General features: G+C 44.0%; 4 protein-coding genes across 4 annotated transcripts in view; 3 read left to right on the top strand and 1 right to left on the bottom strand.

Moving 5' to 3' along the window:
• LOC136441213 (protein eva-1 homolog C-like) overlaps positions 1-4518 on the bottom strand; it is a 100762-nt gene extending 96244 nt beyond the window's left edge. The window contains exon 1 of the mRNA XM_066437399.1: positions 4150-4518. Coding sequence (XP_066293496.1) covers positions 4150-4240 — 91 coding nt within the window. The 5' untranslated portion in view covers positions 4241-4518. The remainder of the gene's footprint in view (positions 1-4149) is intronic.
• A 3972-nt stretch (positions 4519-8490) lies between these two features.
• On the top strand, positions 8491-10061 carry LOC136442979 (suppressor of cytokine signaling 2-like). Its single transcript, XM_066440060.1, has one exon. It carries the CDS (start codon positions 8947-8949, stop codon positions 9520-9522), a length of 576 nt encoding a protein of 191 aa, XP_066296157.1. The 5' UTR covers positions 8491-8946; the 3' UTR covers positions 9523-10061.
• A 4189-nt stretch (positions 10062-14250) lies between these two features.
• Positions 14251-17785, top strand: LOC136443412 (cystatin-B-like). Its single transcript, XM_066440674.1, has 3 exons — positions 14251-14454; positions 15814-15915; positions 16453-17785. Exons 1-3 carry the CDS (start codon positions 14281-14283, stop codon positions 16576-16578), a joined length of 402 nt encoding a protein of 133 aa, XP_066296771.1. The 5' UTR covers positions 14251-14280; the 3' UTR covers positions 16579-17785.
• A 969-nt stretch (positions 17786-18754) lies between these two features.
• LOC136427796 (uncharacterized) lies at positions 18755-26993 on the top strand. The gene is made up of 8 exons (XM_066417006.1): positions 18755-18870; positions 19801-20526; positions 20851-21062; positions 21278-21445; positions 21902-22192; positions 22489-22688; positions 23045-23241; positions 24693-26993. The coding sequence occupies exons 2-8, from the start codon at positions 19804-19806 to the stop codon at positions 26553-26555; spliced, it is 3654 nt and encodes a 1217-aa protein (XP_066273103.1). The 5' UTR covers positions 18755-18870; positions 19801-19803; the 3' UTR covers positions 26556-26993.
• Positions 26994-27061: the final 68 nt, after the last annotated feature.

The raw sequence follows: 27061 nt of genomic DNA, 5'->3' as shown, positions 1-27061 counted from the left end.
TCACTGACAACTCGCAGAAAAGTGTTCATACAGGACGCGGACATCTATCGTTATTCCTTCTGACACTGTGATCTTGAAAAAGGTCAGACCAAAATGGCAGCACATAAACTGGAGCAGTGGGTGACTTTTCCGAGACCGATCGATCGGAATGGCCTGGGAACAGCACTTAAGTAAAGGTTACCGCGCCATAAGTCGGGCTGGCCCGTAAAGCTAGGGAGGCACGACACGATGAACAATCTGTTTCACGTCAAGACTTCACTCGTTGACGTAATCATTAAGGTTTATCTGAACAATTTGTCCCCATTTCAACTCATCTCATCTCCTTTTCGCTTTGTCGTCACTTTTCATCTAACCTTATTTTGAGACCAGGGTGGTTGAGACTGACAAGGAAGGAGGCACAATTTTCCGAAGTTGTGTTCATCATCCCCTTTGTATTTAGTGTTTGCTGTATCATGTGTACATGTATGGTATTCACTGTGCTAACGAGAAGAGCAGAGTAGAGTCTATATCTGTATGAAGGTAACTTGTATCACCATATACATGTAGATAACATTATTATGACTATAGCTATGTAGAAGATTTCTTCATCATCATTACCCTTCCAGCATTTCATGTACTGTACCCTAACAGACAGTTCCGAGCTGTGACCGACGCTGTACAGACGACATTGATCATTGTCACCTCCCTCAGCGGGTCGCCATGGCAACACACTGGGTCCCAGATGGCCGGAGGAATTGCCTAATCCCGCGGAAAGATGGAGCGGGGATCGTCTTCTGAAGGAATGTTCATTGTCGCGTATATCTTTATACTGTACGTATTAAAAAAGGATAGGCAACCAAGGCTAGTAATGAGCCCCTTTAGTTTAGGAGACATCCATATATATACACATAAAGAAACACGAGGAGTTTACAGCCCACCTAATCTCCAAGCAGATATTGGAAGGTTTATAGAATATCGTACCGTTGTCTGATTGCCCCATGACTCTGAAGATGAGTCTGGTAAGATGCGGTCTGCCGGAGGATTAGGTCTAAAGCCGAGCTGTTGAATGACAACGTAAGACGACTTGCTTGATAATCCTATCGGTATAAGTGGAACATATTTCTTACAAATTGGCTTTGACTAAGTCCCTTTACCGTGCCGACAAAAATCAATAGCATGGCATTTCTTCCACTTTTCTTCTCGCGACATCGTCTGACGATCTCTGATTGTAGTCTCTACCAGACTGACTGTTATGTGGTAATAACAAGGCTAGGAGAGATGCAGACGCACACACGGAGATGAACTTCAGACTGACTCCGGACCGCATAGCCGGAGGTCTACTCAACATGACTACGCCAGCTATAGGAAGAATATTTACTAGGGAAGTTTGGCCACAGAGGGTTTCATTTGTAAGCTCCGCGGGCGAGTTATTAAACCTTACCATGGACTGACTCTACTGGCCAATAATTCCTTGTTTTGCTGAATTCTACGATCCATTACTCTCCAAGCAGAGGAGTGGGTCCGGCAGGTTTTTGGCGTGTTTTTAGGCGTTTTTGTCGGGCTATCTACTTTGTCATGGTTTCTTTATCTCTATAACTGTGGGTTATAGAGATAAAGAACAAAGTAGATAGCCCGACAAAAACGCCTAAAAACACGCCAAAAACCTGCCGGACCCACTCCTCTGCTTGGAGAGTACGATCCATACCTCATAGGAAGATCTGGCGGAGACTAGTTTGATTGCACGGTAAGAGGATGATAATGGTGTATGTTTCTGGGATCTGGTGTAATTTTACGGTTAGCATTCCCGCCAAATGCCAGAAGACTGCCCGTGTAATTCCCAGGAAACATTGTCATCCTCACGGGACCTGACCATAGCACAAAAAATGTCACCACGCTGCAGTGAAGTCGTCCAGAATTTAAACAAATTATGCAGAACGATGTGGCGATGGTGCAATGAAGTTTTTTAATGACTTCTTGGTGCACCGGTGGAGTGTGCGTGTTACTGTGCAGTGTGCGCTACAATATTGTTGAAACATTTGAATAGTAAAAATATCTAACGAACCATCTCGCGACATTTTCTGTGCCAAAAACATACATCAACAACTGACTTATATATATTATTCGTGACAAATTTAGCTTTGACCTAAAAACCAAAGAGACAGTACGTTTTGGGCACAACACCAAAAGCGCTAGTAACACCATGGACGTGCTCTTCACATAAGGAAATGTGATTCATCTTGTCCCAAACTGGACGGCCGTTGTTGGGAAAAGAATGGACGGATGACATATGCTCGCTCGAGAAGAACGCAGCCCGGGCTAAATCCTACTGACAGATGACGGATTAGCATTTCTGGAGAGGTCGTCACCCCACAGTACGTCCCCTTGGAGTAACCTTGCAAGATCATTTGATGCTTGCGGATCGGACGGTCCTAAACGTCTCATATACTAGCTAGTACATGCAAATTCAGGAGACAATAGCGGCTATACTCTCCTCAGGATAGTATAGCCGCTATTAAAGATTTAAAGATACAACATGCACGCGCTAAATATAACATGCACATGAATCAGATTCAAGTGCTTCTGCTAATTAAACGTGTTTGTCAATCTATCCCAAATGACCTCCAGATTGGTGTTGATAAACTAGAGCGAAGAAAACGAACCCCCCGTTCTGATTTCACACCAAACCACCCTGCCACCTGTGGCGCAAGAAACACGACCCAAACACCAAGAAAATATAAACAAGCCACACATTTCAAATTTTTCTTGTCCCTTGTTTTCTATGATACCCTGAAAACCACTTTTACAAGTGACGTGCACACACGGTGTCCGAGAAACCAAACGAAAGCGATCTCCCTGACTTCGTGATTCTTCTGTAACGGAAGGCCTTGAAGAAGAAGAGGATACGACGGTTGCTGTTTTGAGTGACGCTTGAAGGAATACACAAACAGTATTCAACAGTACCAGTTAGTGGTGTCAAAACAGTTCAGCCGATAGATAAAGTATCATAAGCCCCGCCATATGCTAGCAGTTTTCTGCTCCGTAATCCTAGGATTAAACATCCAACATGATTTATTCCTCAACATTATTTTGACCCAGGCTAGTCAGAAATGGAAAGTGTAAATTGTCCTCCAAACTACATCTGTGGGAAAGTATTTCTCCTTCAACATGTTGTTGATCCCAAAAGGTGTCATTTTGGGTCTTCCTTTACAAACAGTTCAACGCAACAGGACGAAAATATAAACAGACCTGACCCAAAAAGCATAAAATCTATCTACTCTTGAAAGACGGAATCCAGCACAACTAGAATCGTCTAGCCTGCGTGGGAACACAAGCCGCAAGTGCGGTTCTGGTTATTTGGAACAGTTCAACAAGATCGGACATCGAAATTGTCAAGGTCGATAAATATTTCCCGCTGTTATTAAACGGCTAATCCCAGTTTGCGGAGGTAGTTCCTCTCAGCGTGGCGCCTCCATAGCTTATCAAGCTAGCATCGCCAAGAAAAGTTGATTTACAGATGCTTCAAAACCAGATCACCCTTTTACCCCTGTACTTAGCTCGCTCACGTACGCTTCAGTCACGTATACGACACCTTTGGTCTACCTATCACATCTCTTGCGACGACTCATAAACTAGGCAAAAAGTCGCGCCACGTGCTGGCCCCTAGCAATGCCACACATACCACAGATGGAGCCATGTAGCGGGAAATCCCGCCGCATGTTTTCTGTGTGTGTAAACGACACGCTGTACTCTGGGGGTGTTCCACCTTCTTACCCTGCCTGACGTGGTGTGACCCAAAGACTTGCCCGATGTTTGATCTGTGTCACCGAATCCACTGGGAAAATACAACTCTAACCCCAAGTGCCGTGTGTTGACTGTATCATATATTACCTGTAGGCCACACAAACCCTTTTCTTGTTCCACGCCACACCGTGCGCTTCTCTGCGAAATCAAAATTATGACAACCTGCTATACCAGTGTCAAAACAAAATACCCACTGTAGAACTTAAAAAGTAATATCAACTTCATAAATGCATAAGTTACTGATATTTGGGCCAAGAGGGTGACAACAGTACAAAACACGCGCGGCTTTGGTACCATTTCTTGGCTTCAAGATTACCTGTGCCGCTTAGGAACACGAGTGTCTTGCAAGGAAGGGACGGGCGTTCTTACCTGTGAGCTGTCCGTGTACGAGTCTCAGCAGCACACCTGTCAATAATAAGATGACAGGTAAAATTCCATGGCCAACAGGTAGCCCAGGCATGGTCCTGTCGGTCCGCTACACCAGGAGGCTACACGGCGCACACACCTCTCTCTCACCCCGGCCCGGACAGCCCCGCATCCCAACAACAAATCACGGCCTCCTCCCGCGGCACTCCTCAGCCAGCATAACACTCCACAACACTCCCGGCGACCGCACAAATCCAAGGGAAACCTGCGGGTATTCCTTACAAGACGTCTGAAGGAGGACAACGTGTTTCCGTGTCACGTCTTCTCGTGGCTTGGCGTGAGCGAACCGCCCCGACCGCAGGACTGTATCGATCTGTTTGCACGCCGTGTTTTGGACGGGCCCTTTGGCCTACTTAGGGCAATTAGTGGGTTGGCATCATCTTTATTTGGAGAATAAACAAACACGGCGGACTTGTCGCCGCACTGAGGGACGTGTAAGAGCCATTGAAAGTCCTTTATACTGTACATGTAGATGTCATTTAATTGTCATTTATATTGTAGCGGAAACATTGACTCAGATAACTAATGGAACTGCGTCAAGTGAGACCTTAGCCACTCCAGCAGTGTGCATTACACACTCAAGCCACTTCTGACTGCGGCTTCGCTTTGTAAACCTGCCTGTATCGTTGTCTGAATGAAGATATGATACGGCAGAAGTGCTGTTTAGATGGACACAAAAATGTGGATAGGAGGTTATTGTTTGATATTAGGTATGCATGTCTGCCGATAATAGGATCATTATAGACGCCTGTTTGCGAGTCTACGTCATCTCATATTGCCTCAGCACATGTGGAATACTAAAGCCGGGGGACTTTGGCCATGGAGGGTAACATTCGCAGCCGTAGTTAGTCTGTATAGTTGCAATATTGGACCCTATCTCCGTAGCCGACTCCCTTCATACAATTGACTCTATTTTGGCCAATTTCTACTATTTTCCCAGCGACCCGCGGAGGCTGGTAGAGCCTGCTACAGTAATGCGGCGTTTTAACATGGCAACGAGGTGTCCAAAAATACTTAAGGTTCACTTGATTTATAATCCGATGAAACGCTAGAAGGTATGTTGGTTATAGTCAAGATCGGGCGAACGAATGCTTCGTCTTCTCATGTCAGACTATCAATTTTATGACCTTTTATTTGTCGGGGATATCGGAGATGCGTCATCTACCAGACTATGTCCCTGCTCATTGTCACAGTCTTTTTCAAAATATATTTTCAAGCTTTGCCTAGAATAGTGATGTACCCGAGATCAGGTTTGTATATACAAGGGAAATTGAAGGTCTGATGCGGTGGCCCTCAACATAGATTGACCGAATGGATGGTCTTCCTGGTGCCATGTAAGTGCGTCCTCTAGCGTTAACCTCGGAAACGACAGGGTGTAGTACGGAAGGCTTCGTTTGATTGATGTTTCTTAAAATTTTTTAGAAAATTAACGCGAAGTTGAATAAAATTCGGTAATTCCGGAAATATCATTATCGCTTGCGCTTTGGCACATTCGCTGAGTACATGTATAAAGATCCTATCTTCTTCAAACGCTGTTGCCTTTTCACACATGGAATGAAAATGTTTTTCTGTATCGCACCAATGTTGAGAAATAGAAATAGAAGTACATTTCATTTTCGAGACATCTTATGTCAATCTCTATATACAAGCCTCCAGACTGGTACATTATACTGTTCTATTGCCTTACTTATCTGCGTTAATCCTGCCAATTTTGCGCGCGGCTCTTTATCGATGTTTTCAGTCACGGTCCTCTTCAAACAGTAATGAAAAATATCCCTAATGTTTGACCACCATGTGAGTTGGGATGATAACAAACGTTCGTCCCCCTGGGGCCATACGGTGTCCACCTTGGAATGTTACTCACGTATATCAATGGCACAAAGACTTTTCTTGTTCATGTGACTATTACAACAGACACCCGTCACTTATACATACATAAATGATCATAGATATATATGGATGGATGTTCAGGTATCCAACCATCAAAGAGACCATCTTTTTATAAACCCGCTAACTTTTCAAATCCACTGTTTCTATTTTCATACCTCTCATAATCCAGACTGGAAGAAAATATCCCCTCATACATCTTTTCCTTATCGTTATCCGTATTCCCGCAGTTAAGCGTCGACGTTTTATAAACCCGCTAACTTTTCAAATCCACTGTTTCTATTTTCATAACTCTCATAATCCAGACTGGAAGAAAATATCCCCTCATACATCTTTTCCTTATCGTTATCCGTATTCCCGCAGTTAAGCGTCGACTGGTGGACGTCTGTAGCCACAGGTTCCCAATATTTCTCGTTACTCTGTTTGTAAACTGGCCACTCGCTCGCGCTCAGTCGCTGTCAGTAGGCAATCAGCTGAGCTGAGCTCTAGATTCAAACTTGTCGTTATTTTCCTGGCTACAAAGGGAAGTTGGAGTTGACTTACATGTTGAACTTCTTCAAGACGGAAGTGTCTGCCGCCGCCTTGCCATATCTGTGTAGAAATATAGGAATGGCCCAAGTTCATTCAGACGCTCGCCCTGGTGAAACTGCAAAGTATGGTTCGTCTTGTACAACGCCAAAAACGACTGTTGGCATCAAATCAGCCTCAATTGCGCGTAGCAAAAAAAGTTTACCGAGCTCATTTATCCCCATGGCCCAAAAATGACGCAGCTTATTGTTGCTGCAGATTGTTATAATACCGGTAGATGTCGTTTCTGATAGGGACATCAGAGGAAGCTATGTGACCTCCAAGCAGATGTTGGGATGGAAATGGTGACATTTTTTGTCTGCCCCGTTTTCCTTGACACCCGAAGCGAGAAGCCAATACTCCAAATACACCCACTGTCCTGCAGATTCAGCTGGACCCTGTACGCCTAACAGAAGAAGCCATACACGTCCACCGTTTGGACACCCTCTCCAGGATGCCATACTACTAGTACTGCAAATGCAGAAATATTCGAGGGGATTTAATTTCAGGGTAGGGAGAAAATTGAGTGTTCGCGGTGGTTTTGAGTTTACTTTTGAAATAATAGTAACAATGTAGTCACACAATAGAACGGCTTTCCGTGGTGGTTTTAAGTTCTTGGTAAAGAGTTCACGGCGAAAACACCGCGAACATAAAACCACCGCGAACATTTCTGCATTTACAGTATCCATAGGAAGCTCCGCGAAAGGCGTTTCAATATGGTGTTGCCAGAATTATGTAACGTTACTGTTTTCTGACTGCGTACCGGCAGATGCTGTAGAAAACGACAGCCATTACATTACAACACGGGAGCTACTAGTATCTAAAAACCGGATATAAGAAATGTATTTTGGACATGTATGACTTGGTTGTGCCAAGTTGATATTGATTATGACTTCGTTTTGCAGGATATACACCTGAAAGAATGGCATAGTTCTATTCAAAGCTTTTCATTTATTCTGAGTGAAAGGGATGGTACAGGTAAGAAAAGCACCTTTTGAATAATACAACGTTGCACATTTATGAAATTCGTAGAGTAATCACAATTAAAGATGATTATCTGCAGCTGTAGTCGTAAGGCTGAACGTAGACATTGAAAAGTACCATGAAATTTCCAGTGACCACAGATTTTGTCCAATGGTTGTCTAAATGATATTGAATTTATAATTTACTGTTCACGATATGATGATGAACGCCCAGAGCTGGATGTTCGCCTTTCTTTCCGCTTGCTCAAAATGATTTAATACTACATTATTCCATCCCATAACGCAAATTCTATTCCAGGAGGCGACAACCAATACCATGTACAAATAGGTGGATACATCAAATAATGTTTAGACCTTAGAGCCAGTATAGTGACTCAACATGTTGATTTATTCATATAAATATACGTATATACGTGTGTGTATGTTAATTCATTTGCATCCACTTCTGTGTTTCTATATATGTACAGTATTAAAGTTGTAAAAGACATGTGAAAGTCGCGGCAGTTTTGTTATGTAAATAAAGATTTGGTTACAGCTTGTGGTATGTAGTCAGCGGCTATGATAAAATGTACCGCCGCGGTGCCTGCTATGAAGTCTACGCACTGCATATTTTGTGCAAATCTCTTCACTCTATTTATAGGTTCACTTGTTCTGATTTCATCTGCCCTCAAGTTTCCAAGCTGGAGACAGACGTATGGTGCGCTCATTACAACATCGTTACGCAGTGCTTCAACCCCGCCCACTTGTACACACAGCCATACGATATCCAACACCGTCAATGCGAACGTCATTTCACTGGAACGGAAGGAAATTAAAACGCCATTTCGTGTGAAATGGATCCTCATATCATTACCTGAGCGACTTGAATAAACATACCCAGTGACCTGTAACAAACAACTGCCATTGTTCCCCAGCCGTCGCTATTCACAACCTTTCTTCTAACAACCATACTGTTCAGATTTCAATAACTGAGCTGATAGGTCCTTACGTAAGTCTCAGGTACAATCATGATTTGTAGTTCCATTTTCGAGTGCTGTTCAATTCATCTGATTCTCGGTAAACTATTACGATGACGACCATTAAAGGATTGGCGGTGACATATAAAGGCGCCCAGCGCGTAATTCGGGGAACTTTGGTTGGTCTTCCGGGAAACGGAAATCAACCGACCCCATTTCAAACGTCGTATGACTGCGCCTCAGGCAGGTGTCTGGTCTATCGGGGAGATGTATAGGAGATTCACACCGTTCTAATGCGACAGAAACATAGAAAATATAGCTGACATATCGCCGGTACTAAGGCTGCAATGCGTCGGGACCAGGAGGCCTCAAACTCCGCCGAAACCTGGGACAGGAGCTCGGACTTTGATCTCCAGAGAATCAGGCGGACTGTGGACAGGTTGGAGGCGAGCGGCTGGTACTGGGGCTCCCTCAGCGGGAAGGAGGCGGTGCGGGCCCTGCGGGACCGGGAGGAAGGGACGTTCCTGGTGAGAGATAGCGAGGACTCCGCGCACCTGTTCAGCGTGAGCGTCAAAACCCCCCTGGGCGCGACGAGTGTCAGGATAAAATACACGCCGGAGGGGAACTTTAAACTGGACTCAGGGGTCAAGAACCGCTGTCCCGAGTTCGAATGCGTCATCAAACTGTTGGACTACTACATGCGGGAGTCGACTGAGAACGCGGCGAAACACTTCTGGAAGGAGCCCGTGGGAAGAAGGCGGATCCCGCTGATTCTGTCACGGCCTCTGGTGAGGAAGGTACCGGACCTGCAGCACCTGTGCCGCCGGGCCATCAACACACACACGCCGGACGGCCTCGTCTGGAAACTCCCGCTCCCGGGCCAACTAAAAAACTTTGTCATGGACTATCCCTTCTTATTCTAGCATTGTCATTACCACTCAGGCCAAATATATGCATCAAATTCAAATACCATTGGCGGTACTGTTGTAAAAGTGAAGTATGTCGCCTATCTATCACCAAACAATAGTTGTACGCCATAATGTATGAAGAACTATAGACCTGTGTATATGGTAAGAATATACATTCTGTGGTTCAGATGTGTCTTCATGTCTCGAAAATGTCAACTTCCTCCCATCTGCTTTAAAAACGAAAGAGCTAATTTACCGCTGTAAATTCAGACAAAACGTGTCACGTTGCTGACTCAAGTTCAAGGGTGGACCACGTCCTGTTTATCTATGTTTGCATGTACGCGTAAAAACTTGCATATGCATATCAAACTTGGTATTTCACACAATTTCTTACGAGACAAGATGAGCCTTTACCTGTTCCCAGCGAAACATTGGGAAATTGCTGAGATATAGAAAGGAAAGAGTTCATTTACTATTTGTGTTATATTCACGTATTTGTGTTAAGTTTACGTTTCCCCTGCTGGCAAGGGAATAAAGAGTGTGTCAAACATTTCTATGGTCCACCGTTCGTGTGTATATTTTCGTAGACTGTGATGAACACGGTTTAATGGTGAGCAACTACTCCTTGGATTGTTTTGCCCTGAAGATAGTATTTCATCTACCTCGCCGAGACTGCGTCGTAGGAAGTATATATAATACTGTACCACAATAGCCCTGATTTTCTGATTTGTACACTGAAAACGGGTGTTTTGCCAATACTAAAAGCTTCTCCACTTTTGATTAAGTATAACGTAGAAATATGTTCATGATGGTCCCTTTACTGGTACTTTATGTGGCATGCCATACCGTAAGACTACTTTGCACTTCAGAAGATGGAGTGTCAAAGTCATGCTATAGGTTAATGGTCACCAAAATGGTCCAAAAGGCGTATTTCTTAATCCACAAAATCATCATATTCCCGCATTTTGTTAAGTTCAAAGTAGAAAAAGACGTTTGTTATGGGCCCTTTGTCTTTCCTCTGGTATGTGGTATGCCATGAGAGTTCTCTGCATTATAAAAAGAATTCTATGTCAATGTCATATTGTAGTTTAAAGGTCACCAAAATGCTCCAGAATCGCCCCGAGCCTGGTTATAGGCATAGGTGAAGGTAAAAGCACAGCCCTCTGGATCAATGCCTTTGCCACCCTGAGCTGAGGCCTGATGGACTTCTCTTTTCCAGAAATACTCAGTGGAAGTCGGACTTGGACCGCATCCGTCCCAATGATAACCAGCCAACCAAGTATGCATGCATGCATGCACCGAAAAGGGGTTGCGGTTTCATTATTTATTTATTTTTGCTTAGACGAATAGTGTCTCGCCACATAATAGTGACTTTTAGACTGCGTCCACACAAAAGTGTCAATGCTTTGCGTTTTTGAAAGCCAACAACGTGGCTGTTAGAGATCTAGTTACAGATTGTCGTGAGATCAGTTGTAAGTTACTGTTGACTTGCGCGCCGCAACCCAAAGTAAAATCTAAAATCTAAAGCTTTGTAATTCCAATGGTGTATTGTTCACTCTTTATCATGGCACACAGTCCCTAAAGCTAGCGATATCTGACCTAGATCATGTACCAAACCATAGCGTCTGTAAACTAGGGCGATGGCCCTTCTAACCATGGCACACTTATAAAGACAAGGCGAGAAAAAGCAAGGAGGTTATGTAGGTCTATATGATCTCCTTGGAAAAAGTAATCGTGATAAAAGAAAAAAAAAACACGGACCCTGCCATTCAGTCGTTTGAAAAATTTAAAACTGTATCAACTTATCATTACATGAAGTAGTGGCAGTTTCTACATGCGATAGCGCGGTAATATGGTGGCAATAATGCGTGGTATTTTATGAGTTCTGCTTTTCGTGCATAGTCGTGCGCGTGCGCGACCGTAGCCTCCAACAGGGCTTCCTACGGGGGTACGGATCTTAGCCGCAGAATTCGGCAAAAAAAAGGAATAATTGGCCAGTGGAGTCAGTCCACGGTGAGGTTAACATCTCCCCCTCGGAGCCTGCAAATAAAACCCAGTGCTGGCCAAACCCTCCTGGCAGACATTCCCCTATAGCCGGCGTGGTAAGTCTGGTAGGGAGACTAATGCGTCCGGCTGACAACCTATGTCTAGTTCCTGGAACGGCCATATAACAGCGCCGGTTTTCTCAGGAAGCAGGAAGGGGCCATAACACACTTAGCTTACCGCTTGTTTGCACATGTACATTGATATTGTATCGGCTGTCTCAGCTCTATACAGTATAGTGTGCTTTGAACCACCATATTCAAGGTGCACAGGCTGTAGCTGGGAAAAAGAGAATGTAAAATTCATTCGGATAAGAAGTGCATACAATATTCTCAACCTGGCAGCTTACGACACCGTGAATGCATGTCTGTTACATGTTACCAAGGAGGTTATGATATATAACCAAGGAGGTTATATATAACCTCCTTGATGTTACCCGCAGGGTAGACTTTTTTTATGCACAATAATACGTATTGCGCTACAACGGAAGTGTGATATGTACCGGAGCAGACGGTTCTCACAGACACGACGTCAACTTGGCTACGCCAACCTAGGGATCAAGTTTACCTGCCCTTTTTAAGTTGAAGCTGAAGTAGATTCTCTTGGGAACATGCGAGATCAGACGGCTGGCATTTCATGCAGCTGCGTGTAAATGGCAAAGATCAGCCTCATACAAGGATACAAGCGCGTGTGTTCCTTTCGGGCTGGTGTAGCTAGCTATATGTATGCTTCTGATCATGCACTTTTACAGACGGTCGCACAATAGTACTCTACAATCAGAGGTTGGTGGAGAAGAATGTGACTTTTATCAGCATATGCCCCGTTTTCTGTCGGCACTCTCTGACAGAACTTGGGGCATACATCGGTATGATAAAAAGGTCACAATCTTCTCCACAAACCTCTGCCTGGAGAGTAGCTGAATGGTGCCTTCTTGGCCCATTATTTTCCCCTCGTGTCGTCGAAAAAATGATTATGTAAAGTCGCACTGAAAATAGATTTCCATCAATCAGTGTAAATCGAGTAAAAAGAAAAACTTCAGACAGAAAAAAAACGAAGCTGAATTTGGTTCCTCGCCCAGACCTTATAGATGTGGGCGGCATGGTAATTCCACGTACTCATAAGTGCCGGCGTTTCACTTCACTTCTTACTTAAATAGCTGTCAGTTCCAGACAGGGGACTGTAGTACTAGTACACGGTCTTCTTTTGTCGCTCCATGATCCAGTAACGAGCCATAACAATGGACCTAGACTGCGAGAACAGTTTGGATAGCGAGGCGGCAATATGTATCCCTGAGTGGAGAGATTTTCTACCATTTGAAAGACAGACTATGATTTTTGAAATATGGTGTAGGATTTATTTTTCATGGAACATGTGGGGGTTGTGAATTATGATAAATGATTTTCTGGGAATGGATTATGTGGAACTTTGAAAAAAAAGATTACTTATGACAAATCACAAATCATGAGCTTTGAAAAATGGACTACTGTATTTAGGATTTTGAAAAGATTATGCTTTTTTTAAGATAGACTGTGAGGTTTGAAAAATATTATGTAGGACTTTTGAAAGATGGACTATGTACGATTTTGAAAAGATTAAGCTTTTAAAAATGTATTATGATAATAAGATTGGCTATGAGGGATTAAAAAAAAAGATTTGGTAGGACTTTTGAAAGATGGACTATGTAGGATTTCGAAAGATGGACTTTGGAGGACTTAAGTAGCCTCTACCAGGCTCCGTCCTATCGTTGGGAAAATAGTAGAAATCAGCCGAGGTACTCCGCTATACAGGGTAGGTCCGCTATACAGTAAGGTTCCATTTCGATGGATGGCAGATTGGACCCTCTCTCCGTAGCTAACTCCCTTGGCACACTATTCACTCTATTAGGCCAATTTCTACTATTTTTCCAGCTATCCCGCGGAGCCTGGTAGAGCCTAGGACTTAAGTTCACTGGAGGATCTATTCAGTCAAAAAGACGTAAAGAGCACTTCTATACAGGAATCAAATATTTAGTATAGTGACAAGAGACATGTCGACGGATATCAAACGTTTATGATGGTTATGATGATGGTTGGACTGGAGGGGAATTAACCAGTTAAGACCGTAGGGGTGTTATAGAAATGTTCATATATCTTTAGCCATATCTATATGGAACAAAGATGATATAAAAGGAGTTACGAAACTGTCCAATGCAAATTATGTTATTAAAGGCTACACCAAGTAATTTTTATGGATGACGTCCGCGCGCGCATTGATTTTGGTCTGTTCCAAGAAAAAAAACAAGAAATTGCGCTTCCTGTAACTATGACCAAAGAGTTTCTTTTTTATTTAATATATTTCTGCAGGCCTGCAAAATCAATGGGATATGGAAAGAAACAGGACAGGACAACAACTGCTGTTCAACTTCAACTGATTTATTCAAATTATTGCTTTTTTCATGATGGATCAAAGAATTGTTAGTTGTTACACTGTTCTCTCATTCAATTTGCGTCCTAACATGTGTCGTCGACTATTATATTTCAAATCTAGGCATCTTGTTTTTTTCGGCCCTTCTTGTTTTTTTTCGCGCTCTCGCATTAGATTTAGGGTCTCCAAAGGACGTCATCCATAAAAATTACTTGGTGCAGCCTAACCTCTTCCGTTTTAGCTTTACACTAAATCCGCATCGCATCCCCTTCCATGTAATGGACTCGTCCAGCTTCCGTATCCGGTCCAATCACCTGAGACTGACTCATGATCACAAGAGTGGGTGTAGCTGATATCATACAAACTTACAGGCTCAGTTACAGGCTGCAAAATTCCGTGAATAGAAGAAGAAGTAACAACCGAACGAGCAAAATGCCACTTTGCGGAGGAGCGAAGGAGCCAGAAGCGGCGACAGAAGAGATCCAGGCCATCTGCGATCAGGTGAGCATCACACAGCAGATTTGGGGGAGGGGGGCAGGGTTAAAAATGATTTACTAGAGTGTGAATATGGTAGAAAGTTGACAGTTGAATGTTACATAGTTATAGTTAGTAAATCATTTTGTGTGTGTGTGTGTGAATCTTTCTCTTGGGGGATAAGAGTTATTTTGCTGCAACCAACTATGTAACTAGAAAAAGCTTATTTCTCCTCCTGCTGCAAAATAAAACCTTGAATTTACCTCCTTTTGGTAAGTCATAGACCCATGTGACTTCTGATTCTATAAACTTTGACCTTCTAACAACCACTTCCTGGTCACATGTTTGTCATGCAATGATGACATCAAACTATGTTCACATGGGGATGTTATACGAGCTAAATAATCAGATACTGTAAATGCACTGCATGGTTTTTATCTCGCACTAACTTAGGTGAAAATGGAGTGTTCCCGGTGGTTTTAAGTTCGCGGCAGCACTATAGTTACATATTGCTACAGTATTGGACAAAAATGCATTTACAGTATTCTTTAGAACTTCCGCTGTTACCCAGTAAATCAGTTTCAGCCTGAACATGATATTTCCTCATTTGCCTCATATGCAAAATCAAGGGATGGTAGTCATCATTTCACAGACTTCTGCTTTGTATATGAATGTGTGATCTTGAACTATTAGTAGAAAAAGGATATGCTTGCTTTGTTTGATTGCATCATAGAAAGTTTTCGTCTGCTAGTACATGTATTACTGGTGTGGAATGAGGAAGCTTGAATTTTTTGTTAGTATTGAAAACTAATCTCCAAGCAGATGTAGAAAGGCAAAATCGTAAGCTCACAGTTCCACTGAACAGCTGACTGGCCCACGGAACCAGTAGATTGAGAAAGATTATCGTTTCATCATTCCACATCTGCTTGGACATCACTAATACCATTCAATTTACTACTGGGGCTCCTATACTCGCTTTCCTAAAAAAGGGAAGTATAGAGTATAGTACATGTACTAGGAGCCCTGGAGAGGGCACCCAGGCTAGACTACTAAACCCACAGATATGAACTTTACTGACGTGTTCTCACACAGATAATATGAATCAGTCTGTAATTACTGGTAATTGTGTTCTCACACAGATATGATTATGAATCCCTCTGTATTACTGTGAATGCAGAAATTTTCACGGTGATTTTATGTTCACGGTTTTTGCAGCGACCGTTTCACTGCGAACTTAAAGCCACCGCAAACATTTTTTTCCAGTGGACTATAGCGCTGCCACGAACTCAAAACTACCGTGAACACTTTATTTTTGCCATAGCGCGAAATAACAACCATGTGAACCTAAATGTATTTACAGTAAGTGTTGTTTGTTCTCACACACAGGTTAAGGCAGAAGTGGAACAACAGGCAGGTGTGACCTATGACACCTTCCGGGCAACAACCTTCAGCTCACAAGTGGTGGCAGGAACCAACTACTTCATCAAGGTGATAGGGGTGGTCTGTTAGCAGGAAGTTTGTAGAACAGGCAGTTTGTGCCCTCAGGCTGAAAATTAACCAACTTTACTTAACCAACCTTCTCCCTGCTGCTTTGTATTGATAACAGGGTTTGGCATCAGGGAGAAGCTTCATAGACATTAAACCGGGCGGGGGGGGGGGGTAAAGGAGGTGGATGGGAAAGACAAGGGGATAGTAACATAAAGACTGATAAAGAATGCATGAAAGACAGAAAAGGGAAAGTATGTATGAGATGAAAATCTTACTGTGTGGCTAGCTGTAGGGAAAGACAGGGATAGCAAGAGAAAGATTGCTAGATAAAGTGTGAAAGACAGAAAAGAGAAAGTAACGTTACATACGAGATATGAAAATATTATTGTCTGACTAACAGTTAGTTGGTTGGATGGTTGGTTGGTTGATTAGTCGTTTAGTTGGGATAAAGAAAAAACAGGAATGTGGAGGAAGAAAAAAAGAAAGAAATGAAGAAAAAACATAGATATCAAATTTGAATGTGCTTTTGTTTTGCAGGTGGATGTAGGTAGTGAGAAGTTTGTGCACCTGAGGGTGTTCAAGGGATTGCCACATGCCCCTGAGCTCAAGGTCAGCGCTCTTCAGCTGGACAAAGGAAAGGAAGACGCCATAGGGTACTTCTAGCTGCACCAGATGATTCTGTCTACCATGAGAGCTGTGTGAGAGAGGAAATGTTACAGTTTATACTTCAGCAATTTGGTGGCTTCTCTCTGGCTTGTCTTCACTGACGAATTTCGTGGCTTAACAATTAGTTGAATACACAGAATTTAGCCAGTGCATTGTTTCCATACTGCTTGTTAGACTACTAGATTTTGCGTCGAGAAAACTGTTCTCTTTAGATTAAGTGACATAATATTGTAAGACTTTCACTGACCAATGACTATAAATAGTATAATGTGGACTAGATAGCAATAAAGATATCTGATCAGCATTTACTTTGTGTGTAAGTTATAAGGGACATCTTTCAATGGCTGTTAAATCTGTCTCCTCAATGTACATGTATTCTTTTATGCAGACGAAAAACATCAATATGACAATACTGACAAACATATCTCAAGACACCACCATCTTGCCTTAACTGATATGATTCAATATGACTGAAGAACCAAGGAGTCATGCATGTTTATTACAGGTCTCTACATGGGGGTGTGGTCAGAGTACCACCAAACAAACGGTGTTACATTTACAAAGTAACACCAGTTACACCACAGAGTAAACCATACTTAGGTCATTGTTACAGTAGCAAACAAATGTAACAGCTGACTTTTACCCTTGTGGAACATCATGTTTTACCAAGAAATGGAGCTGACAAACACTGTTAACCTTCTCCTTGCCAAGCTCTGCTTTAACCCACACAGCATAGTTCAATATGAAATGTATAAAAAATATTGATTACTACATGACTTTATGCTGTCGTTATAGTGAGAAAGTATATTATTAAACACTGTACGTATATCATTGACACACTGTAATAAAAACATTGTTGAATGAACAAAATAAATCCACCAAATCTGATTACATTAAAGGGCCTTGAACCAAATTGGTACCTGTGGTGAAATTACATATTGATATATGCAGGACATGTAAGAGAATGTGTTTGAGGTAGAAACATGGTACTGTAGGAGGTGTCAGTGTCTGGCCATAAGGATGTGTTGCATTTTATTCACAGATGAAAATAAGATAATCGTGATCTTTATCAAGGAAAGACTATTGAAGTGGTAGTTAATAAATTCCCCACAATATTGATATACTGAGATGTGGGGAGGGTTTAGAAGCATTCCATTTGTTTAGAAATGAGCAAGGTTTGTAGCAATAAAAATATTGGCTTATATTTATGCCTGATTCTTTGGTGCATCACATACAGACTCATAGAACCCACACACAGGCATACACAGACTTAGAGTATACCCAGACTCAGAATGCATACACAGAATACTGACAGAGAGAAAACGGGACAAAAAAGAAAGCCCCCCCCCCAAAAAAAAACGCCTAAAAACACGTCAAAAACCAGCAGGAGCCGCATCTCTGCTTGGAGAGTAGACTCTTTTATGCAACGCACAATCTCCCTTCCGCGATAAGGTCTCCAAACAGATGTTGGGTGAAATATCCTAATGTATTCGGAGTGACGGCCGGGCTTTTCTGACAGTCCAATATTAGCAGATGAACAGTTGACTAAAAGGCCAAAGCTGTATTTCAATATTGTAAGGTGTGTGGACCACGTTGCAATATAGCCTTGGGCGCCGGAGGAGCCGCTTGATGCGGCTAAATGTTGTCATACATGTACCGTCTGCTGAAACAAGGCAGTGGTTGAAGTGGACACAAGCTGAGCACAACTGTTGATCATGATGACCGAGTGAGACCGACGCAAACTCTAACCGATATCTGATGTTGCTGTGTTGGAAACTTGCCATCCTTGGTACCATCGACGTCATGGAACAGTCCCGAAAGGCCGGCCGCCTGAAGTAAAACAATAAATGATACAACACACAACGATGTGACGTTAGCCAAACTCTCTATAATGCAATACAATGCAATGTTGCACAATATTGTAACATCTACAAAACAGATACCAGTAAAGCAAAAACCTGATTGAAAGAGAAAAAGTAAGATTACATAGATGACATAAATGAAGCATATGCATTATCAAATCTCTGTCGCTACTATTAAAGCCAAATAAGTGTACATTGTATCAATGAACGGGCTTGGAGTTGTCCAAACAAGTTCTGATCAAAAAGCCCTTAAACAACAGAAACGAGCACTAGCCAATATTTACTAGTCACTACAAACCAGCGGACTCATTTCTGCGCGCCCGCTGTGCGGTGTCGTGTAACACAAGGTCACACAGGACCGATTAGTCGGCTGCGCCATTTTGGGCTGCTTCGGCTCTGGGTTGGAAAATGAAGACACAGATATAAGGTAAGTAGAGCAGGGGCTTCATCAACTTTTCACTAAGTTCGGAAGTGGGCTGAGTAGACAGTAGATTGTCCGGTTTCGACCTAAAGCCACCCCACAGAGACCGTTATATGAGATAGGTAGTGACAGCAGCGCCAGAGATGTCTTGTTTGCGATGCGGTTCTGTTTGCGGTTGCAGTGAGTCGTGTGATCTTACTGGCACTTGTTTTAACGCCACATCATCAGTGTATAGAGTAACTGAAAGGATAACATTAGTTTCATAGTATGCAACATGGTACCCCATGTGTTATGTACATGCACAAAGTCTTGTGTTGATGTTGCATTTCAAGTGCCTTTATAAATTGTTGTGACTTGACAGTGTACGTGCTCAGCGACAGGGGTGTATGATGGGCGCTGGAGGTATTAACCTCCTTGTGGAAGTACAGACATATTGTCCGAGATAGGTAGCGGGTTTACGATGTTTAGCACTTTTACAGACACTCAGGCAGGACCACAACAGAATTTACTTCTTTGACCTAGATTTAACGCCATGACCTCTGACCTGACACCAGAGTCTCTATATTATTTTACTTGTGAGCGATAATCATAACGAGTTTCTCTCCAGCGGTTTTGTCCTCACACCTAGGAAAAGTCTCCCTCTCATTCCCATAGTACCGCAAATCAAATGAAAAGAAGTGTGTTGTTACAGAAATTACGAACTTCAAAATATGTTTTTAAGAACACTGGGTAGGTCTGAACAAAGAGGTTAAATAGTTTAACCTCCTTGGTCTGACCAATAGGGAAAGTATAAAAATATTAATTCATTCACTCACTCACTCACTCACTCACTCACTCACTCACTCACTCACTCACACACTCACTCACTCACTCACTCACTCATTCATTGAATTCATTCATTCGTTCGTTCGTTCATTAATTATTGTTGTGTTTCAGACCATGGCAGCGTGGTACAAACTGAAAGATGACGACGACGTGCAGCTGGAGGGACGTACGTACACGTCACCGGCTCAGAACGTCACCCTGGTGTCCGGTCTCTGTCGTCTGCGGGACGAGGAACTCCTGTGCGATGTCACGTTGGTCGCCGGACGGGTCTCCTACCGAGTTCACCGCGCCGTCTTGGCCGCGTCTAGTGACTACTTCCGGATCATGTTCACCAGCGGGATGAAGGAATGTTCAGAAGATACCATCACTCTGGAGGGGGTTTCACCAGATGGGTTAAGAAGAGTGATTGACTTCATGTACACAACCACCATCACTCTTACGGAGAATACCATTGTTGCTACACTGGATACAGCCAGTCAACTCCAGATCCAACCAGTCCTGGAGCTATGTGGGGAGTACATCCTCGAACAGATGGATGAAGAAAATTGCTTCGACATTCTGCGAGTTGCGAACTTGTACGGTTTGAACACGGTGGAGAAAAACGTGGGAAAGTTCGTGCTAGAAAAGATGTCGGAAACGACGGAATTCTTGGACATGAGCGAAGAGAGCCTGACAGCTGCGCTGACCAATGACAGGCTAGATCTGAAGGAGATCGAACTCTTCGAACTGGTGGTCAAATGGCTGAAGCACAAGTTTGAAGCCCGGAAGAAATACGTCGCGAAGCTCATGCGTAAAATCCGATTTCCTCTGATGACAGAGTCGGATCTTGTTCGTAAGGTACTTACAAAGATCTCTCACCATTGAACTCACAAAGATCTCGTTTTCCTCTCTGTCTTATTTGTAACTTTGTCATAATCTCCAACCAGATTTACCGGTGGGAATGGCAGTATCCAAAGGGCAAAAGCAGTCCAATTGGTCCCGGTCGCCAATCGGATACCGCTTTCGCCCGTTGTATACCGTCATTGCCACCGGTAATTCTACATGGAGATTAACTTTGTCAGACAAGTTGTCCAAAAAGTAGTCCGCTGTCAGATCCGGTATAACAAAATTTGATGACGATGCGTCGCTTTTAAAAATGTGAAATTCCGATTTCTCTCCCAGGTGAAGTACTCCGAGATCATGTGGGACAGCCCCGAGTGTAAGGAGATGGTAAAGGAGGCTGCGGACTACCATGCCTACCCGTACCACCAGAACACCATGCAGTCCGAGCGCACGCGGCTCCGCTACGGGCGGCACGTCGCCTTGGCGGTGGGCGGCAAGATCAAGAGGGAGGGCCCGCTGGAGCAGTGTGATTCGGTTTTATGTTACAACAGGTGGGTGGATGTCACTAAAGAAAACTAGGAGTAGCAAAATGAATTTATTTATGAAATGTATTCAAAATGGAAGAAATTTTGAGAAAAAAGAACCTGGAGAAAATATAACCGTCAAATGGACTTGACGCAAAAACGTTGGGCAAAAATCAATTAAAGTAAACGAATGGATGAAAGGAATTGAAATGTTGACATTTTTACGTTTCTATATTTTACAGGGACACTCATTCCTGGGAGGAGTTGACACGGCTGCCTGCACGGCTGAAGAACCATTCTATCACGTCTGTGGCGGTCATGGACGGGTTCCTGTACGTCTGTGGCGGGCAGAACCAATACGGCAATGTGGGGAGGCACATCCTGCGCTCAGCCTTCAGATACGACCCGAGGTGCTGTTTCTATGGTTTTGTACTTATAACTTAGGCGTAAAATCATCCATATAAAGTTCTTCTTCTTCTATACACATGTACTAGTATTGCGACTAGATGAATTAGGGCAAAAACAAAGCTACAACATGTTACCGGTAAAGCTAGAACCTCCCATCTTCTGATCAGTAGACTTTGTATATCGCCGGTAGAGTAAAATAAATCTCCAACTTGTAGAAAGGCAAAATCTTAGAGTTTCTTAAGCTCCCGGTCCCACGGAGCCATACAGGCCCACGGTAACCGGAGGCCTGACAGATGTGACGATTTTGCCTCTCTACGTCTGCTTGGAGATTAGAGTAAAATGACCTTAAAGTTATGGTCCTCGTTAATTTTACACCACTATCCCTTTCGTCAATACAGCCCTTTAGAATTAAAGCAAAACTGAAGCCAGTTCTTTATACTTTATATTATGATAATCAGGTTCGACGAGTGGCTGCGGCTGGCGAACATGCAGCAGGAGCGGGCGAGTTTCGCGCTGGGCGGGCTGGCCGGTAAGTTGTACGCCGTGGCGGGGATGGACGAGAACGGCAACCTGCGCACTGCCGAGCGGTACGACCCCGTCTCCAACTGCTGGGCTTACGTCACGCCTCTCTCCACCAACCTGTCCCATCACGCAGGCGCGGTGATGGACGGGAAGGTCATGATCACCGGAGGCTTCAACGGCGACGAGATCCACAACCAGCTGCAGTGCTATGATCCAAAACACGACAAGTACATAAGTATTCTTATCTCATTATCTTTCTTGCATGTATTGATCTTAATATCTAATCGGCATCAGTGTTACCTGGAACATTTCTTCCTCTATACGCGTTATGATACGATACTCAGGGATGATACAAAGGCACGAGGAATCATTGCACCTATACTCTACAGTGCTTGATCATGAAGTATCATTAACTCCAATTTCATGCATGAACTTCTATTAGACGAATGTTTTGTCAGTACGGGATAAGAAAATTGATTCACCTGTGGACAGTACCTAACCGCATCGTCATGTTTTCCGCCAGATGGATCCAGAAGTCGTCGATGGTGATCGAGCGGTTCGGCCACACGACTGCGGCGCTGGGGGACCGGCTGTTCGTGATGGGCGGGTGTAACTGCACACCTGAGGGCCACATCGTGGACGTGCTGGGACTGGAGGGGTACAGCCTGGACACAGACCAGTGGTCCGTGGTGGCGCCCATGATCACGGGACAGAGCTACGCAGGTAGGGAGACATACACACACTTGAAAATGATGGCGTCTTCGAGGCAGCAGGTCAAATATCAGAAATAGTAGCATGTTAATTCCTCAGCCACATTTCTAAGGCGGCCAACACGGTGTGTATCCGATGTAGGTCCCGACCAGGCTCTTACGTCGGCGGGACACCCACGCTTTCGATCATGCTACCGTCACATTTCCAAACCGATGCCCCACCGGGTATATTACGGGCTTATTTTGAACTTTTGGGCGGGGCTGAAGATATTGAATATATTTGGGCAAAATTTCAAAGTTTAGAGAGTTTGCTTAAAAATTGTGGATGGGCTGAAGAAAGAACCATAATTCGTTATTACCTTTCTGCAGGTGCAGCCGTGCTGGGCACGTCCATTTACATCGTGGGGGGTTGGACCAGGAACGACAAGAAGGTTCACAAGTGCGTGTACGCGTACGACGTGGAGCGGGACGAGTGGCGCAGGGAGGGGGACCTGCCCGAGCGCACCATGGACCTCATGGCGTGCGCCATCACTCTGCCGGAGGAGAGGATGGCGAAAAATAACAAATAAATTCATTAACGTAAGAAAACGTTATTAAATCCATGTAGAAGATGAAAATTAATAAGTAATCTTGGTCAGTTCAGGACAAAAACAAGTATACAAACAGATGAACACAGATATGAACTTTCAAGCTAAGTATACATACATACTGAAAGATTATGAATCAAGCAATAGCCAGCATACTTGCGCGTTCTTGGCGTTGAATTGAGAACCGAGGCATCCAGCCCTTAAGTACATTGAGGTTAAGGGCAGACAATTAAGAGACTGTCATGTCAAATTTTCAATTCTTTATATATGACAAAATCTAATGTATACTTTTAAGCAGTTAGTAGCTCTAATTTCTCAGGATTTAGGAGGAGTCAGAGTTGTTTAAGTAATTAACTGAAGAAATCACTGAAGTGCCGACACCTTCTGAGATGTGCATTGTTGAACGGACTATCGCTATGTAAGTGTACACCCATCTGCTATCTTTGAATGTTAGCTTTTCTGGAATATATCAGATAAACAAAGAGATGCTTCCTGTTTGTAACAGATATTGCTTTAGCTGCTAAAAGTATTTTGATTGAAATGACATTTGTATGGAACTGTTAAACTTAATTAACAATATGCTGGTAATATACTGTAACCTCGCCAGTCATACGGTAAGGTCCTAAATGTTATCTTTCTGTTGATGTGATATTTCATGCTTATCTTAATAGTTGATGTAATGTTTACCAATTGTATCACTTTGCTTCCAAACTGGGTAATGTATACCATTATTACTGAATATCCGCTTGATATCGTTCTTTACGCATTCACTGCAAAAAACTGGCTACTGTAGTTCGGAAGATTTTGTTTGTTCGAAATAATGATAACGTATAAAAGGGAAAGGTGCCATGATATAAGTCAACGATAACGTCACTACCGTTTTAGTGATCCATATGTACCCAGTGTTAAGATCTCGAGGGGAAATGATATTGTCGACATGTCGTCGTCATAGTAGCGTTACACATTCCGTACATTTGTGTACCAGAATAGCACAGGGTCGGACCCATGTAGCGACCGTGTAGCGACCGTAAGGTCCCGGGAAACACAGACGGGATGTGATTGATATCGGTGAATGTTGCAGAAGGCAAAGTTGATATGTTCCAGATGAAGTTGGATCCTTGGAGCAAGAAATGAAATACTGTCGTGACGTCGGTACAGAACTTCAGAAGAGCGAACGGTTCACGGAATGACTGGTCTTCACATACGACTGCTCGCGATGAAGACGCCGTAGGAGGATATAGGACCGAGAAAGAGGAGGAAGAGAAAGCCCATTTGATGTTATTGGTGATGATGATGTTTCTCGTACAATCGAGTTGTCCTACAGGTTCCATCGGATCCCACACATCCACATTACTTCCCAGGTTTTTCAGTCTTACTTTGATATTTTTCATTGCTGCAACCCAGATTTGAGGCGTCCTGTGTTTCCATAGCAACTGACCAACATGGCTCGTCTGATGTCTCGACTGTTTCCAGGCTGGCCAGAAGCCACTTTGTCAATGCAGACAAACGCTGCCACCATGGGCAGTAATCTGAACCTCCTCCGCCATGGGGGAGTTCTATGTGACGTTGTCCTGGTGGCAGAGGACACGTCATTTCCGGTACACCGTGCCGTCTTGGCTTCCGGCAGCGACTACTTCAAGGTCATGTTTACCTGCGGGATGAAGGAATCCTCTCAAGCTGTGGTGAACTTGAACGGTATAAGCGCGACAGGGCTTAAACCACTCCTAGACTACATCTACACGTCTACAATAACGCTAACATCGGACAACGCCGAGGCTGTTCTTCACACGGCACATCAGCTCCAGATCGACGTTATGGACTGCTGTTCCCAGTTCCTTTGCGAAGAAGTTGATGAAGACAACTGTTTTGATATGCTCGCGCTTTCTGAGATGTACAACCTGCCCAACCTTCTCATGGCGGCGGGAAAGTGTATTCTTGAACACAGGGTAGAGACAGAAGAGTTCCTGTGCATTGACAAGCCGACGTTGTGCAAATTCCTTACCCATCAAGAGTTGGATCTTGAGGAAGTTGAGATCGCGGAAGCCGTTCTCCGTTGGAGAAGAAACATGTCCCTGGGATCCATCAGCACTGCTGACCTGTTCAAACATGTCCGGTTCCCACTCATAGAGGAGACGGACCTTTACGGTAAGGTCTTCTCTACTCACTTCATCAGAAGCAACCCGGTTCTAGAGGAGCGGGTCCAAGAAGCCATCAAGTACCAAGAGAACCCGTTCCTTCAATCCGCCATGCAGTCGGAGCACACGGTCCCGCGGCGGTCTGTGGAGACGGTCCTGGCGATCGGCGGGAGGATGCAGCTGGACGGGAAGACCAAGATGGAGAAGTGTGCGGACGTGTTGGCACTGGAGCCGCGGACGGGGAAGTGGAGGGTCATCACGGAACTGAAGTGGCCTCAGTCGGTGAACTCAGTCTGTAGCGTGGCGGCCATGGGCGGGTTTCTCTACACCGTGGGAGGGCAGAACCAGTTCAGGCAGCTGGCGAAGCGGACAACCTCCGGGGCCTGCAGGTACGACCCTCGCCGAGACACATGGCAGAAGCTTGCGGGTATGAACCAAGAACGCGGCAGTTTTGCACTCCTCGCTCATAAAGGTTGTCTCTACGCCATCGGGGGCTACGACATAGAAGGGCTCACAACAAACACCGTGGAAAAATACACACCAGAGAAAAACGAGTGGTCCTACGTCCAGCCCCTGCCTGTTGAAAGAGGGGGGAGGGCGGACCACGCAGGTGTGGTCTACAACAACCGGATATACGTCACAGGTGGGATAGCCCTGGCAACGGACTCTCAGGACACGACGTTTGCCTACGACCACGTGCACGACACTTGGGAACGTAAGGCGTCCCTCAATGAAGCCCGTTTCGGACACGGAATGGTGTCCATTGGCGGGAAAATCCTTGTCCTTGGCGGTTCTATCACCGAACCGTCTGGTGACATGTTAGACATATACAGTATCGAAAGGTACAGCCCGCGAAGCGACGAATGGGAGACAGTCTCTAAGATGCCGTACGGTCGGAGTTTCGCAGGTGTCACCGTCTTTGGTGACGACGTATACGTCATGGGCGGGTTCAACAGAAGAAAGGAAGTTACGAAAAAGGCCGTCTATGTCTACCACTTGGAAAAGGACGAGTGGGAGGAGAGGGAAGGACTCGCCAACAGGAACATGGGGGTGTCGGCCGTGACCTTATTTGTTCCAAGGAGACTGTTAGAGAAGCAGTTGGAGACCAAGACTCTGCTGAAGGCGCGCGTGGCGGACTCTCAGAAGTTCTGGAAATGATGACATGTTGTGACGTGAATTAACTAATTGTGCTCACAATGTTAAGCAGATCTTATACATTACATTCTATACCTAGTGTGTAGTCATCTACGTAGTACTTTGAATTGTTTTATTTGTATATAGTCATAACAAACCTTGCGGTTTGAATATCCGAGAGGTCGCACTCCCTCCCCCCCCGTCGCAAATACTAGTACATGTATGAACAATTGTACAAAGTACAAAGTCGCGGGAGTACCTTAGTCGGTACGCGGTCCCCTTTAAGTGTTATTTCGCTAGATAAATTGACGATGTCGCTAATTCAAGTTCAGATTCAATACGCTGCACGTCATTGATTCGTCTGTATCTCTTAAAGTAAGAGGGAAGCAAATGTATCATATACTTTCTTTTTCGCTGTATCCTTGACATTAATAGTCATGATTAAAAACTATCGCTAATTTATATCACCCGTCTCCGTGGCAAAGTAAGTCTAATTCAAGACGCATCAATGCTGCGGTGTAGTCCCCAAA

The sequence above is a fragment of the Branchiostoma lanceolatum genome, chromosome 1 (genome assembly GCF_035083965.1).
Source record: "Branchiostoma lanceolatum isolate klBraLanc5 chromosome 1, klBraLanc5.hap2, whole genome shotgun sequence".
NCBI lineage: Eukaryota > Metazoa > Chordata > Leptocardii > Amphioxiformes > Branchiostomatidae > Branchiostoma > Branchiostoma lanceolatum.
The sequence above is the reverse complement of the archived record's forward strand: the minus strand, read 5'-3'. Positions and strand labels throughout refer to the sequence as shown.

Excerpts from the sequence above, each read along its gene's own strand:
- LOC136442979 (XM_066440060.1), top strand. The coding sequence starts at position 8,947 with ATGCGTCGGGACCAGGAGGCCTCAAACTCCGCCGAAACCTGGGACAGG.
- LOC136443412 (XM_066440674.1), top strand. The coding sequence starts at position 14,281 with ATGATCACAAGAGTGGGTGTAGCTGATATCATACAAACTTACAGGCTC. Across the intron at positions 14,455-15,813 it reads TCCAGGCCATCTGCGATCAG|GTTAAGGCAGAAGTGGAACA; the intron begins GTGAGCATCACA and ends TCTCACACACAG. Across the intron at positions 15,916-16,452 it reads GAACCAACTACTTCATCAAG|GTGGATGTAGGTAGTGAGAA; the intron begins GTGATAGGGGTG and ends TTTGTTTTGCAG.
- LOC136427796 (XM_066417006.1), top strand. The coding sequence starts at position 19,804 with ATGGCAGCGTGGTACAAACTGAAAGATGACGACGACGTGCAGCTGGAG. Across the intron at positions 21,446-21,901 it reads GCCTTCAGATACGACCCGAG|GTTCGACGAGTGGCTGCGGC; the intron begins GTGCTGTTTCTA and ends TATGATAATCAG. Across the intron at positions 22,193-22,488 it reads TATGATCCAAAACACGACAA|ATGGATCCAGAAGTCGTCGA; the intron begins GTACATAAGTAT and ends GTTTTCCGCCAG.